At 47.3% G+C, this 15,933-nt stretch overlaps 1 protein-coding gene across 3 annotated transcripts in view; it reads right to left on the minus strand.

Annotated features, from left to right (window-relative positions):
* Positions 1–15,933, minus strand: part of itpr2 (inositol 1,4,5-trisphosphate receptor, type 2) — a 404,634-nt gene that overhangs the window by 159,070 nt on the left and 229,631 nt on the right. For all 3 annotated transcript variants that reach the window (XM_070897635.1, XM_070897634.1, XM_070897633.1), the window contains 8 exons: positions 14,178–14,229; positions 12,383–12,548; positions 9,645–9,812; positions 8,481–8,570; positions 6,844–6,972; positions 6,583–6,705; positions 3,443–3,643; positions 1,700–1,951 (listed from right to left, as the gene is read on the minus strand). In XM_070897635.1, coding sequence (XP_070753736.1) covers positions 1,700–1,951; positions 3,443–3,643; positions 6,583–6,705; positions 6,844–6,972; positions 8,481–8,570; positions 9,645–9,812; positions 12,383–12,548; positions 14,178–14,229 — 1,181 coding nt within the window. The remainder of the gene's footprint in view (positions 1–1,699; positions 1,952–3,442; positions 3,644–6,582; positions 6,706–6,843; positions 6,973–8,480; positions 8,571–9,644; positions 9,813–12,382; positions 12,549–14,177; positions 14,230–15,933) is intronic.

Genomic DNA, 15,933 nt, shown 5'->3' on the forward strand with positions numbered 1-15,933 from the left:
CTTCCATTCCTTTCTCGCTCAATACTCATCTTGCTTCCCCTGAAAGGCAGCTATACTATTTGCCTCAACCACTCCACATTCTAATCGCTCTCCAGTAAAGAAGCTTCTCCTGAATGATCGATTGGAGTTATTGCTGACTATCTTGTATTTATGGCCCCTACTTTTGGACTCCCCCACAACTTCATAATCTTAAAGACCTCTATTAGCTCACCCCTCGGCCGTCTCTTTTTTTTTTATATAAAGAGAAAAGGGCCCCGGCTTGTTCAATCTTTCCGGATAGGTATAAACCCCTCACAGTTCTGGTACCATCCTTGCACCTTCACCAATGCCACAATATCCTTTTTGTAATATACAGATCAGAACTGTACACATGGACGTGCTCGGTGAATATAGCAACAACAACTTGTATTTATATAGCCCCTTTAATGTAGTAAAACGTCCCAAGGAACTTCACAGGAGCATTTTAAGACAAAACAAATAAATGTGACACCGAGCCACAGAAGAAGAAATTTCGTCAGGGGGTCAAGAGGTATGTTTTAAGGAGCGTCTTAAAGGACGAAAGAGAGGTAGAGAGGTAGAGAGGTTTAGACAGTGAGTTCCAGAACTTCGGGTCTAGGCAACAGAAGGCACGGCCACCAATGCTTGAGCGATTATAATCAGGGATAAGAACATAAGAACATAAGAAATAGGAACAGGAGTAGACCATACGGCCCCTCGAGCCTGCTCCGCCATTCAATAAGATCCTGGCTGATCCGATCATGGACTCAGCTCCACTTCCCCACCCGTTCCCCATAACCCCTTATCCTCTAATTGCTCAAGAAACTGTTTATTTCTGACTTAAATTTATTCAATGTCCCAGCTTCCACAGCAAATTCCACAGATTTACAATCCTCAGAGAAGAAATTCCTCCTCATATTTGTTTTAAATGGGCAGCCCCTTATTCTAAGACCATGCCCTCTAGTTCTAGTCTCCCCCATCAGTGGAAACATCCTCTCTGCATCCACTTTGTCAAGCCCCCTCATTATCTTATACATTTCAATAAGATCACCTCTCATTCTTCTGAATTCCAATGAATAGAGGCCCAACCTACTCAACCTTTCCTCATAAGTCAACCCCCTCATCCCCAGAATCAACCTAGTGAACCTTCTCTGAACTGCCTCCAAAGCAAGTATATCCTCTCATAAATTCGTAAAGATGCTCAGGAGGCCAGAATTAGAGGAACGCAGGCATCCTGGAGGGTTGTGGGGCTGGAGAAGATTACAGAGATAGGGAGGGGCGAGGCCATGGAGGGATTTGAAAACAAGGATGAGAATTTTGAAAATCGAGGCGTTGCTTAACCGGGAGCCAATGTAGGTCAGCAAGCACAGGGTGATGGGTGAGCGGGACAAGGCGCAAGTTAGGATGCAGGCTGGCAAGTTTTGAATGACCTCAGGTTTATGTTGGGTAAATGTGGGAGGCCAGCCAGGAGTGCGTTGGAATGGATGCTGAGGAGTTGGACTTGTTTCACACGTTCCACCATCTGTTTTATAATCATCACCTTTGTAAATCTAAAAAAAATAACTTTTTGTCCCTTAAAAACTCAAGACCTTAAAGGGTTAACTAAACTCTCGAGCGTCCTCTTGGACAATTCACTGGTTGGTGCTAATGTAAAGCCTGCTGTCTTGACAACGGGGAGATAAAGGATTGAGCATGTGTCTACCTCGGGAATGCAGTCCTCGTGGGTTACCACTCTCACAATGTCATCCAAGGGCAGCAGGGAGTTGCATTTGATTTCAGTGTACACATTCTTGCCCTCTGTACAGGCGGCCAGTAGCTCGACCAATGTGATGTGGTAATTCAGGGCCCCATTTTCATCGCAGCGGTCTTGTTCCGACGACATCATTTGTAAAAGGAGCGGGAAAGACGCCCTATCGTTGTAGAACACCAGCACGTCCTCTCCACCGTTTGCCAGCTGCAAATACCAAGGAAGCGCCAATAAGTGCCAGAAGCCAATGCAAATTGTCATAGTCCGCAGACAATTTAAATGAGAACAGTCAAATGTGGCGCCACAGGGAACTGACCGCTTGTTTTAAACCCGAGTGCCCCCTAGTGAGATGTCACAGGCACCGATTCCTAGTGATGCCATGTAGGCAATTGACCAATCAATTGATGCCGTTGGTCATACGCTGATATGGCTGACGCCACACTATATAAATCTATCCCGGAATGAAAGATGTGCATTTATGGAGCAGAACTTGTCTCCGGGGTACCATCAAGTTTAATTCATGTGAAACGCTTCAAGCTGGCAGCCTATCTGCACACAGGAAGATCCCACAAACAGCACTGGGATGAACCACCAGTTGACCCGATTGTTTTTTTGGTTAGTGCTGGTTAAGGGAGAATGCTGGCCAGGGCACCCTCTCATTCATCGAATGGGACCAAAGGGATCGTCACCTGAACCGGTGCATGTCTCATCATAAAAACATCAGCTCCAACAACACAGCAATCTGTCCGCACTGCACGGGAGTGTCAGCCGGAAATATGTACATGTTTGATGAAACGAGTGGGTTGTGCAATGCGGCAAAGGGCAAACAAAGGAAGGAAGAGACGAGTGAAATGACATTGAAGTCTCAAGTAGTTGACGGACAGCGTTTGTGAAAGTTAAGGGGTTGGAAATTGTCCTCCGCCCCCTTTGGGACGGATAATTCGAATTATTCAGATCATCACCGCCCCGCGGGAGTCAGAGGGAAGAGGCTGAAAATTCGGCTCCTTCACTCTTCCCATCTTTGAGGTGCTGTTGGAGGCAGTATCGGGGCAGGATTGGGACAGTGTCCATCACGGCCGCACTGACTATATCGCAACGTCCCTCCCCCTCTCAAAGGGGAGGAGCACTGTGAGGCTTACGTGGGCCATTAGGGAGAGTTTTGGCCGGGCCGCCATTGTCGGGCGGACTCAGGAGTCGGCTGTCAATTAAAACAAAATGGTGGCCACAGCGGTACGCACTTCCCCTTAAGGGCGGCCACACCGCCCGGCCACTGGCAGCTTCCCGCCGCGCGAAGCTGTTGGAGACACCGACTGGCGGGGGCCACGCTCCCACAGAGCAATTTCCCCCCTGCCGCCCCCCGGCTCGGGGGCAATTGCAGGTGGGCTGGCCCCTGCCACCTTCCCCTGGGCAGAAAGGCCTTACTGCCCCATGGGCCTTAAAGAAAGAGGGCAATTTCCTCCCCCCAGGTCTTTTAATTTTGGTACCTAAAATGCTTCAGTGTGTCTATGTGAATTTAAATACTGATAAATTCTGAATTGAAATGAGACCATCAATTAACCAAATAGCTGGTGTTTGCTGCACCCATTCCCAAAGTTTGGATGAGAATCCAACTGTGATTTGAGACCTTCTGATTTTACTTCATTTTCCAAAAATCTCATTACTGCAACAAGATCCTCCCAACTGTGTTTTTTTTTTTACCTCAGTCATGACCATATCTTGGCACTTCTTCACGTACTTCCCATCTGCTTTTACGATGGTCTGTAAGAACTTCAGGTACAACACATGCCGACCATGTGTCTCGATGCAGTGCACAAAGTGCTGCACCACCCTCTCGCTGATCTCGTTGCAGAGGTGGTAGTTGCTCAGGAAAATGTGCCGCACGGTTTCCACTTCCAGGAGCTGCAACAGTAAACAGAGCGCAACCATCAGTGTCCGCTACACGGGTCAAAGGTCAGCCCACAATTCACAGCTCAATGGCGATAGCAGCGCTCATAATGTTCGTGATCCGACTGAAAACAAAAACTGAAGCGAAAAGAATTGAGCTATCTGAGGTCCCCAATGGTCCGAATGGTTTCTGCTATATCCTCAATGAGAGGATTTTCCAGTGATCCAACGGCTGTTGCTGAGAAGGGAGTTAAAGTTGGTTAACACTGGGGGCAGGTGTCAACTGTTACCATTTGGATGGCATTCAAGGGGGGGGAAATTCGGTCGCGACTCATTTGGGGCGGGAACCCAGGTGGGGCGGTAATTTTAGCGTCCTGAAAAAGATTGTGCCCTCCGCCCAGAAATTCGTCCGAATTGGGCGCGGTGGCAAGGGCGCTAAATCAGCCGTTGCACACCAGAGCTGGGGGGTGGGGGGGGCGATGACAAAAGTTTGGTCGGTACATTTTGTGGGCCCATTGCGCATATCTCCAAATCAGATCCCGGGAAAAGCCGAGTCAAGGCGCGGCACAGAAATGCCCCCCATTAAAGTTTTCAAACTCACTTGTTTCCCCCTGCACCGTTAGGTCTGTCTGCCGCGGCAAACTGGGAGGCTCACGCACCGTGCTGTGTGTAAACATTGCACTGACTGTGACCTCCGAGGGAAGCGTTTCCTCATCCCTTTAAGTAGCTGCCAGTTAACGACTCTGCAAGCCTTGGACCGACTGGTTTTCCAGATGTTGCCATTGGCAGGGGCTCAATGAGGCGCACCGAATTTACCGACCGGGGAGCAAGCGTGGGCGTTGCACCAGGACTGACGCCAGGATCGCACGTATCGTCAGCAGCCGGGCGCTACTGGTTGTGCCCCCGGTGAGCCTCTAATGAATTTTCAGTCGGGGCACTAAAAGCTGTGCTCCCTGTCGGTAACCTCTTACGCTCCCATTAACGCCCCCTCTGGGCGCTAACTGAGGCGTTGGACAACCGAAATCTAGCCCTTGAAAAAAATGAGGCGGGTTCTATAATGGACGAGCGTTCTGCTCTGCAAGATTACACACAAACTATTCCCTTCAGAATGATGACTGCTCACAGAATAACATCTTCCATACAGCAGTACTGTCACAGAACAGCTCACAATACACGCGTGTTAGTACACAAGGCGGAGGAAAGGGTTTATCCCACCTTTGTGCAGCAGGAACCATAAGCTAATGTCAGGCTACAAATAAATCCTACCATTTGCAACTCTCGCCATCACCAAGTGGCATTTGAACCATGGCAGCTCCCTGGTTACTGACATCCCACATATTCTGGGGAGTCAGCAGCACAGAGGGAAATAAAACACCATAGCCACCAAGCTCAACAGAAAACGCTGTTCAATTTTTGATTATGTCCGCACAAAGGTCACATACGTACATCATATGAAAAACAGAGGTTGAACACAGTTTATTCTATTCATGAAGAAAAGTATATAAAGCACTCATTAGGTGGAAACAATAGGATAGATCAGTGGCCGAAAGAAAAGGGAGAAAAAGAATGACAGACAGAAAGAAAAAGGAAGAGAGAGAAAGTAAAAGAGAGGAAGAAAGCGAGAGAAAGTAAACGAGAGGAAGAAAGCGAGAGAAAGTAAAAGAGAGGAAGAAAGCGAGAGAAAGTAAAAGAGAGGAAGAAAGCGAGAGAAAGTAAAAGAGAGGAAGAAAGCGAGAGAAAGTAAAAGAGAGGAAGAAAGCGAGAGAAAGTAAAAGAGAGGAAGAAAGCGAGAGAAAGTAAAAGAGAGGAAGAAAGCGAGAGAAAGTAAAAGAGAGGAAGAAAGCGAGAGAAAGTAAAAGAGAGGAAGAAAGCGAGAGAAAGTAAAAGAGAGGAAGAAAGCGAGAGAAAGTAAAAGAGAGGAAGAAAGCGAGAGAAAGTAAAAGAGAGGAAGAAAGCGATGGGAGAAAGCGATGGGAGAAAGCGATGGGAGAAAGCGATGGGAGAAAGCGATGGGAGAAAGCGATGGGAGAAAGAGATGGGAGAAAGAGATGGGAGAAAGAGATGGGAGAAAGAGATGGGAGAAAGAGATGGGAGAAAGAGATGGGAGAAAGAGATGGGAAAAAGAGATGGGAGAAAGAGATGGGAGAAAGAGATGGGAGAAAGAGATGGGAGAAAGAGATGGGAGAAAGAGATGGGAGAAAGAGATGGGAGAAAGAGATGGGAGAAAGAGATGGGAGAAAGAGATGGGAGAAAGAGATGGGAGAAAGAGATGGGAGAAAGAGATGGGAGAAAGAGATGGGAGAGGGCGAGTAGAAAGAACTTGCATTTATATAGCACCATTTGCAACCTCAGGAAGACCCAAAGTGCTTCACATCCAACAAAATACTTTTGAAGTACACTGTTGTAATGTAGGAAACGGGGCAGCCAATTTGGGCACAGCAAGCTCCCACAAACAGCAATGTGATAATGACCAGATAATCTGTTTAAGTAATGTTCATTGAGGGATAAATATTGGCCAGGACACCGGGGATAACTCCCTGCTCTTCTTCGAAATAGTGCCATGGGATCTTTTACGTCCACCTGAAGAGCAGACGGGGCCTCGGTTTAACGTCTCATCTGAAAGACTGCACCTCCGACAGTGCAGCACGCCCTCAGTACTACACTGGAGTCTCTGTTATATAGTTGTTTTATTTGCCGCACTTTAGGAAATAGATTGAACATTCAACTGATGCTCGCTATGCCCGACTCATAAAATGTTTGGACGTTTACAGCAAGCAGTAAAATACTAGTCACGCGCATAAGTCACACAACAAGACATAAACACAAGCTAACGGTGCAACTCGTGCACAAACGTTACAGCGATTCTGATAAAAGCCAATGCGTGGAACTTTAGAATACTATTACCACCATGGTAGCACACAAAGATTACATGCTTTCAAAAGCAGGGTACTCACACCAGGAGTAAGGAACAAGTTGAGATGTTTGTGGAGGAGGATCTGATTCTGTGGATTTCCCGCACAGAAATTCTGCACAAAGCCGTGGGCCAAGTTCATAATTTCGTTCATTTTAGTGTCAGTCTGCAGTCAAACGTGAAAAACAAAATAAAATTAGCATAATATGCAGAACTAGGTCATTTTGTTTTCCCGCGGGAAAATTATTGAACATATTCAAATTCTGTGCATGTCACGGTCGCGGAGCTGAAACACAAAGGTTACCTTTTCGTAGGGGATCTGCAGAAGGTCCAACACCGCTGTGTGAGCAGCCATATTCTTCAACAGACGCTGCTGCTGACTCCTGCTTCGCCTCATGCTCTGCACGCAGAGTTTGCTGAGCCGGATCAAGATCTGGAAAGGAAACGGTCAGCGAAACTGGTCAAAACAGAAAAGGCCCAACTTCAGTCCAGTTTGCTGAAACTCCGAGAGGCTGACATGGCAATTTGTATCACATCGTATCGGGGAAGGCTATGAAAGGCTTTTCATCCAAAAGTCTTACAAGAATGACTTCTAGCTTACGTACCTTAGTTACCAAGATAGGTTTGAAAACCTGGGTCTGTTTCCATGTGGAGCAGTGCAGTCTGAGAGGCCACCAGATAGAGGTCTATGAAATAATTGAAGGGCTGGATAGCAGGAGGTCCCTATTGATGGATTATTGCAGTTTAACAGATTGGGGAGGACATGGGGACACGGTTTAAACTGTGTCAGAGTAGGAATAGACTGGATGCCGGGTGGTTCCTCTTTCTCCAGAGAGCAGCGAGACTCTGGAACACATTGTCTGCTGGTGCATCGGGTGCTGACTCTCTGCCTTCATAAGGGAGCAGCGTGCAGCGGCCCAGCCCGGAAATCGGCGCTGTCCCGACCTGCAAGACCATCAGCAGGCCGGGGCCATTACAGGGAGCAGTGTGCGGTGGCATACCACTGCAGGGAGCAGCACGTGCTGCTGCAGGAGGGCAACGGCTGTGAAGCCAGGTCGCTGATTGCAGTGCGGGCAGGCACAGCAGGAGGGGCGAAGGAGCGGCAAGAGTTCGTAGAGGGATGTGATCGGGGCCCAGGAGAGGCGTGAGATTTTGGGGCCCAGAAGAGGCGAGGGCCCAGGGACAGCACGGGCCAGCCCACACTGCGATGTGTGTGCGCAATGGGTCCGTGCAGCAGAGCTGGTCTCCAGTCGTCTTGGGTAATCCTTGCCATTGGAACAAGACCTAGCCCTGTCAAGCCCGTGTGGTGGCTGGTGTGCAACAGCCACCACATGTTAAAAAAAATCCACGCACAGGCATCTTCTACCCTTCAGGATACAGTTCGGGATCTGGAATATTAGTTCAGGATCTGGAACATTGAAACACCTGTGAACTCATCCCTTTTTGGCGTGGAAGCAAGTCATCCTCGATACGAGGGACTGCCTATGATGATGGACTGGGGCAGAGATCTTTCAAAAGGGAGTTGGATAAGTATCTAAAGGAAAAAAAATTGCAGGGCTGTGGGGAAAGGGCGAGGGTGTGGGACTACCCGAGAGTCGGTGCGGGCTCGACCGGCCGAATGGCCTTCTTCCGTGCTGTAACTATTCTATGATTCTAGGTTTAGTCTGAATATAATTATCTAAGTGTGGCGTTTCCTGGCTTTAAGAGAGGATGTGGCAGGCATCCCAGGTAATTTCTGATGCATTACACGCAATAAGGATTTGGTTCAAGAAATACACAGTCTGTTTCGGGAAATTGCCACTCTGCGCAGAGCACTAAACAAGGGTTGAGAGAAAGACCGAACCGATGCCATTAAACACAAACTGGAACGTGCAATGTTCAAACAAAATGGGACTGTGTTACAGGGAGTTTCCAGTCACACAGCGACTGGGAGTCACGCACCTCTTTCACAATGTTGTAGTTGTTACTGCTGTTACTGTCTATCTGTGGCTTTTTGTTCCCATCTTGTACAGGGCTTAGAATTCCTGGATCCTTCAAGGGGAAATAATAAAAGCTTAGCCAGAGTCAAGATTATTGCACAAGGAAAAGAATAGACGTTACATTTATTTCTTAATAAAAACGATGGTTCTCCATTTCAAGGCTAAAACAGACATTTTGGCACCTCAACTCAGGGAGCTGGCGGGATGGCAAACACATGAGGAGAGGCCAAGGACCTGGGGAGATACCGATCGCCGGGGAGATGGTGATCGCGAGGAGACGGTGATCGCCGGGGAGACGGAGATCGCCGGGGAGACGGAGATCGCCGGGGAGACGGAGATCGCCGGGGAGACGGAGATCGCCGGGGAGACGGAGATCGCCGGGGAGACGGAGATCGCCGGGGTATCGATAAAGTGAGGAACTGCCAAGCACCCGTGAGGTATTTCCCCAGTACGTGTTTGTGTATTTTTAAGAGAAGACCTTGGAAGGGAGTACAGATCTTACAAAGTGGCAGTGGGAGCGGGGTGTGGGGAAGACACAACATGGCCACATTTCCGCCCAGTGAATATCACCTACACGCAGCCAATGTCGAACGTTGTGGCCAAGAGTTTCCGCTTTGGGTGCAATCGACAAAATATCGCACGTTTTGAAATTTTCTGCTCATATTCTTTAATCACAGTGTCAATCCACCACCTGTGAGTAACCCGCATACTGAAAATAATAAAAATATACAGAACCATTTTCTAATTATATTGGAGTTCAGTAGTCAAAATCTCTTAGCAAATATAAAAATAAATTCAAAAGCTTTTAACACGTGCCTATTAGCGTCCTTGCACCCAAAGATCCAGCTTCATTTGAAGAGTCTCCCTCGAAGGCCCGCAAACAAGCGCAATTAGTGGAAACTCGCCATGGTGATAAATTCACCCTGGGGATGTGGTCAGTTTTGTGGGCAGGGCCGGCTTCCAGCGTGGTGATTGTTAAACTCGCGCAAAAGATGGCGGAAACCCGATTTCAGCTGAACGTAATTTGCGCTTAAAATTCCACAATCTTTTGCACGATTTCGAGCAAATTGCGTTGGAAAAGCCAACACAATCGAGCGTTGTATCCAGGCCTGTATCTTTAACAAACCTCGGCTTTCACGTCGTCCGCCCCTTCTGCTTGGGTCTCACTGCTGCCGTAACTTCCTTTCTTCTCCACCCACAGCTCAGATTTTTCGACTGTTAATCGCAACAAGTCCAGGTCAGCTTTGATTTGCTTGTAGTTGTCCACATCCTGTGAAGAAACCAGTAACTGGACCTGAAACACATTAAAAAAAAAACAGGTCTTAAATATTGTTTAAAGGTTTTTTTTTTAAACCATAAGAACATAAGAATTTGGAGCAGGAGTAGGCCATTCTGCCCCTCGAGCCTGCTCCGCCATTCAATAAGATCACAGCTGATCTTCGACCTCAACTCCATTTTCCCGGCCTGTCCCTGTATCTCTTGATTCCCATAGTATTGATCTCTGTCTTGAATTTACTCAATGACTGAGCCTCCACAGAGAATTCCAAAGATTCACAACCCTCTAAGTGAAGAAATTCCTCCCATCTCAGTCTTAAATGGTTGACCCCTTATCCTGAGACGGTGCCCCCTAGTTCTAGACTCTCCAGCCAGGGGAAACAACTTCTCAGCACCTACCCTGTCAAGCCCCCTCAGAATCTTGCATGTTTCAATGAGTTCACCTCGCGTTCTTCTAAACTCCAGCGAGTATAGGCCCAATCTACTCAATCTCTCCTCAAAGGGCAACCCTCTCATCCCAGGAATAAATCTAGTGAACCTTCGTTGCACCACCTCTAAGGCAAGTATCTCCTTCCGTAGATAAGGAATCGCAGTTCTTTTGTACATTATTCAAATGAATGAAAAGAGAACTGGATATATACTTGAAAAGGAAACATTTACAGAGCTATTGACTATTCCAATTCTTTCCTGACTGATCTGCCATATTCCACCCTCCTAGGACTTGAGCTCATCCAAATCTCTGCTGCCCATATCCTAACTCGTACCAAGTCCCGTTCACTCCCTCAGTCATGAACTCTGATATACATTGGCTCCCGGTCCAGCAACACCACAAATTTTAAATTCTTATCCACAGGTTCAAATTCCTCCTTGTCGTTGTTCCTCCCTATCTCTGTAACCTCTTGAGGCTGACAACCCTCCGTGAATTTTACATTCCTCCAACTCTGGCCTCTCGAGTATCCCCCCACTTCCTTCACCCCTCCATTGGCGGCCATGCCTTCAACTATCTTGGCCCTAAACTCTGGAATTCCATCCCTGAACCACTTAGCCTCTCCACCTTGCTCTCCTCCTTTAAGACTCTGCTTAAAACCTACCTTTTTGATCAAGCTTTTGGTCACCTGTCCTAATATCGCCTTATTTAGCTTGGTGTCAATGTTTTTCTGGTAACGCTCCTGTGAAGAGCTTTGGAACATTTTATAATTTGAAAGGTGCTATATAAATGCAAGTTGTTGTTGTTGAAAGAGCAGGGGAGTGGGACTAATTGCACAGTTCTTCCCGAGAGCCAGCACAGGCACAATGGGCTCCTTCCATGCTGTCAGATTCTATGAATGAAACAGCTGTCAGGAAGTGCATGCAGAAGAAAGATTTTTTAATGTTTGCTCCATTTCCCCGTCACTTTTCCACGGCCAGCTGGTTGCCCCCCCTCACGGCTCTGCGGGGTACTCGGCTACCCACCCCTGGCACCATGGGCCTTGCCCTTCTCCCACTCCACCACCCGCCTTCCCATTGAGCTTTCAATCACAAGGAACACAGTGTTGTTTCTAAACAAGTAAAGGATGCACAATTCTGATACTGTGACTTGATGGGAATTAGGTACAAACATTCCACATGTCTTTCAGTTTAGTTTACCATTTCAGAGTTCACTGGAAGGGAGGGAGAGAGAGAGAGGGAGGGAGGGAGAGGGGGAGGGAGGGAGAGAGAGGGGAAGGGAGGGAGGGAGAGAGGAAGGGAGGGAGGGAGAGAGGAAGGGAGGGAGGGAGGAAGGGAGGGAGGGAGAGAGGAAGGGAGGGAGGGAAGGGGAATCTCGTGGGGCTGAGCGACCTACTCTTGTTCCTGTGACCGAAAAGCAGAAAAAGGAGGGAATAGAAGAAAGAGAAAGAAAGAAAAAACAAAAAGGAAAGCAAGGGAGGAAGGACGAGTAACCACTGCTGTAATGTAGGAAAACAAGCAGCCAATTTGAGCACCGCAAGCAGCAATGTGATAATGACCAGATAATCTGTTTAATGATGTTGGTTGGAGGATAAATATTGGCCCAGGACACCAGGGAGAACTTTCCTACTCTTCTTCAAAATAGGTCCATGGGATTTGTTACGTCCACCTGAGAGGGGAGACAGGGCCTCGGTTTGATTTCTCATCTGAAAGACGGCACCTCTGACAGTGCAGCGCTCCCTCAGCACTGCACTGGGAGTATCAGCCTGGATTATGTGCTCAAGTCCCTGGAGCGGGACTTGAACCCACAACCTTCTGACTCAGAGGTGAAAATGCTACTCACTGAGCTACGGTTGAGACATTAACACAAAAGATAAAAATTACAGGATAAAAGAATTTGTACACGAGCAACACATTTTGGGAATTTAGACATGGAGGCCAGCGTGTTTCGCGGGATTTGACCTCTGAACCCAGATAGCTGCCCTGATGCGTGAAACCCCACACTCAAGGGGCCGAATGGTCTTCTATTTCTATGAACGAAAGGAAAGAGAGAAGGAAGGAAACTAAGAAGGAAGAAAAGACGGATGAACAGAAAGAGGAAGAATGAAGGAAGAGAGCTGTATGCCCAAGAACTGCCACAATGATTCGGTGAAGGATTGTTACCTGTTTAAAAGCCTGAAGGAGCTCCGCTCTTTGGCTGAAGTGCTTGAAGAGCAACTGTAAGGCACCGGACACCAGCGGGGCATAGTCGTGCATAATCAGGTGTATGAGGACCCGCAGAAAGGTCCTCCCTCCTTCATCATCCAGTTCCACTGGATTTCTTTCTTGGCTGCAGAAGAAAAGGATTACATCACTACCACAAACAATTCAACAGGAAAAAGAAAGAACTTGCATTTATATAGCATCTGGTACATCCCAAAGTTCTTCACAGCCAATTAAGTACTTCTTGTTTTGAAGTGTAATGTTGTAATGTAGGAAACACGCAGCTAATTTGCACACAGTAAGATCCCACAAAGGATAAATACTGGCCAGGACACTGTGGGGAACTCCCCTGCTCTTCTTTGGAAATAGTGCCTTTTTGCATCCACCCGAGAGGGCAGACGGGGGCTCGGTTTAACACCTTATCCAAAAAAACGGCACCTCTGACAGTGCAGGGCTCCCTCAGCGCTGCACTGCAGCCTGGAATATGTGCTCAAGTCTCCGGAGTGGGACTGGAACCCACAACCTTCTGACCCAGAAGCAAAAGTACTAGCCCCTGAGCCATGGCTGACACCTAATACACAACTACTTAAAAAATAATCCAGTGCAATGTGTTGGTGCAGGAGGTTTAAACACCGACGCAGTTTCAATCCCCATATGGCTAAGTACCTCATCTCAGCTATGTCACTGTGAGGAGGTTTTGGTTTAAGAGCTTTAAGAGGTCTTGAAGAGTGATTGCTAGTAGTCACACTTATAGAAGCATTTGGAAATAATAAAATTGTGTCAAAATTCCACTCAATATTTAGCGACAGCTAGCAGCTCTCCCGTGGCATTGCTCGTAGTGAGTCAGTGGGTGTAGCGTGACGGGGAATGTGTTACAGGAAGTAGGGGCAACGCTTGCAGGAAATGACTTACAATATATTATGCATAAGGAGCTGCCCACACTTGGGACTTGAACAGCAATATTTTTATTTGATGAGTGATTCTTTACCTCGAAGGAAAGATTGGTATCAAAGACATTTATATAGCACCTTTCACAACCACCGGACGTCTCAAAGCACTTGACAGACAATTAAGTACTTTTGGAGTGTAGTCACTGTTGTAATGTGGGAAACGTGGCAGCTCAAATTGCGCACAGCAAGCTCCCACAAACAGCAATGTAATAATGACCAGATAAACTGTCTTTGTTATGTTGATTGAGGCATAAATATTGGCCAGGCCACCAGGGAGAGCTCCCCTGCTCTTCTTCGAAATAGCACCATGGAGTCTTTTACGTCCACCTGAGAAGGCAGATGTGGCCTCGGTTTAACGTCTCAATTGAAAGATGGCACCTCCGACACTGTAGCACTCCCTCAGCTCTGCACTGGAGTGTCAGCTTAGATTTATGTGCTCAAGTCCCTGGAGTGGGACTTGAACCCACAACCTTGTGACTCAGAGGCAAGTGTACTGCTCACTGAGCCACAGCTGGCACTGGCCAGTAACCCGTTTTTACACATTATCAATTCATTGAATACAGTGACTACAAAGCATTGGGGCAGACTTTGACTTAGTGCGCCAGTGTAAAACAGATGATAGCAAATCAGGAGCCCGGGTTACATCTCGCCCATTGAAATCAACTCAAACTAAAATGGGGAGGGATGTAACTCGGGCTGCCAGCTCACTTTCACCCATTTCACACCATCGCACAAAGTCAAAACCTACCCCAATCACTTTTTGGCCATAAAATGTGTGAAAAAAACGGTTTGAAAGTGGCTCATACCTTCCTGCAAACATTGTCTCTGCCAGTTCGCCAATGGCCTCAAGGTCTGGTACTGTACAAAACAAAATGTCATTTTAGAGGCACACACATTAAATATCACAGTCGTGATAAAATTGGATTTATCGAACTCCAATACCAATCACCTACTCCTTAAACTATCAAGGATACCTATGGAACCAAATTCAACAAGGGGTGATTTCGGACTTTGGGCTGTAGTGTAAAACAGGCGATATTCAATCAGCTGGGGGTAGTGTACTGACATGGATTGAGAACTGGTTGTCAGACAGGAAGCAAAGAGTAGGAGTAAATGGGTACTTTTCAGAATGGCAGGCAGTGACTAGTGGGGTACCGCAAGGTTCTGTGCTGGGGCCCCAGCTGTTTACACTGTACATTAATGATTTAGATGAGGGGATTAAATGTAGTATCTCCAAATTTGCGGATGACACTAAGTTGGGTGGCAGTGTGAGCTGCGAGGAGGATGCTGTGAGGCTGCAGAGCGACTTGGATAGGTTAGGTGAGTGGGCAAATGCATGGCAGATGAAGTATAATGTGGATAAATGTGAGGTTATCCACTTTGGTGGTAAAAACAGAGAGACAGACTATTATCTGAATGGTGACAGATTAGGAAAAGGGGAGGTGCAAAGAGACCTGGGTGTCATGGTACATCAGTCATTGAAGGTTGGCATGCAGGTGCAGCAGGCGGTTAAGAAAGCAAATGGCATGTTGGCCTTCATAGCAAGGGGATTTGAGTACAGGGGCAGGGAGGTGTTGCTACAGTTGTACAGGGCATTGGTGAGGCCACACCTGGAGTATTGTGTACAGTTTTGGTCTCCTAACCTGAGGAAGGACATTCTTGCTATTGAGGGAGTGCAGCGAAGGTTCACCAGACTGATTCCCGGGATGGCGGGACTGACCTATCAAGAAAGACTGGATCAACTGGGCTTGTATTCACTGGAGTTCAGAAGAATGAGAGGGGACCTCATAGAAACATATAAAATTCTGACGGGACTGGACAGGTTAGATGCAGGAAGAATGTTCCCAATGTTGGGGAAGTCCAGAACCAGGGGTCACAGTCTAAGGATAAGGGGTAAGCCATTTAGGACCGAGATGCGGAGGAACTTCTTCACCCAGAGAGTGGTGAACCTGTGGAATTCTCTACCACAGAAAGTTGTTGAGGCCAATTCACTAAATATATTCAAAAAGGAGTTAGATGAGGTCCTTACTGCTAGGGGGATCAAGGGGTATGGCGAGAAAGCAGGAATGGGGTACTGAAGTTGAATGTTCAGCCATGAACTCATTGAATGGCGGTGCAGGCTAGAAGGGCCGAATGGCCTACTCCTGCACCTATTTTCTATGTCTATGTTTCTATACATCTCTCCTGATTGAAATTAGTGGAAATGAAAATGGGGAGAGATGTAGAGTGAGCCGATACTCTCTGGAGTTTAGAAGAATGAGAGGTGATCTCATTGAAAGATATAAGATTCTGAAGGGGATTGACAGAGTAGATGCTGAGAGGTTGTTTCCCCTGGCTGAAGTGTCTAGGGGGCACAGTCTCAGGATAAGGGGTCGGCCATTTAAGATAGAGGTGGAGGAGGAATTTCTTCACTCAGAGGGTTATGAATCTTTGGAATTCTCTGCCCCAGAGGGCTGTGGATGCTGAGTCTCTGAATATATTCAAGGCTGAAATAGATGGATGGTTGGAGTCTGGGGGAATGTGCAGGAAAGTGGAGTTGAGGTCGATGATCAGCCATAATCT

Source organism: Pristiophorus japonicus, chromosome 13, assembly GCF_044704955.1.
Source record: "Pristiophorus japonicus isolate sPriJap1 chromosome 13, sPriJap1.hap1, whole genome shotgun sequence".
Lineage (NCBI taxonomy): Eukaryota > Metazoa > Chordata > Chondrichthyes > Pristiophoridae > Pristiophorus > Pristiophorus japonicus.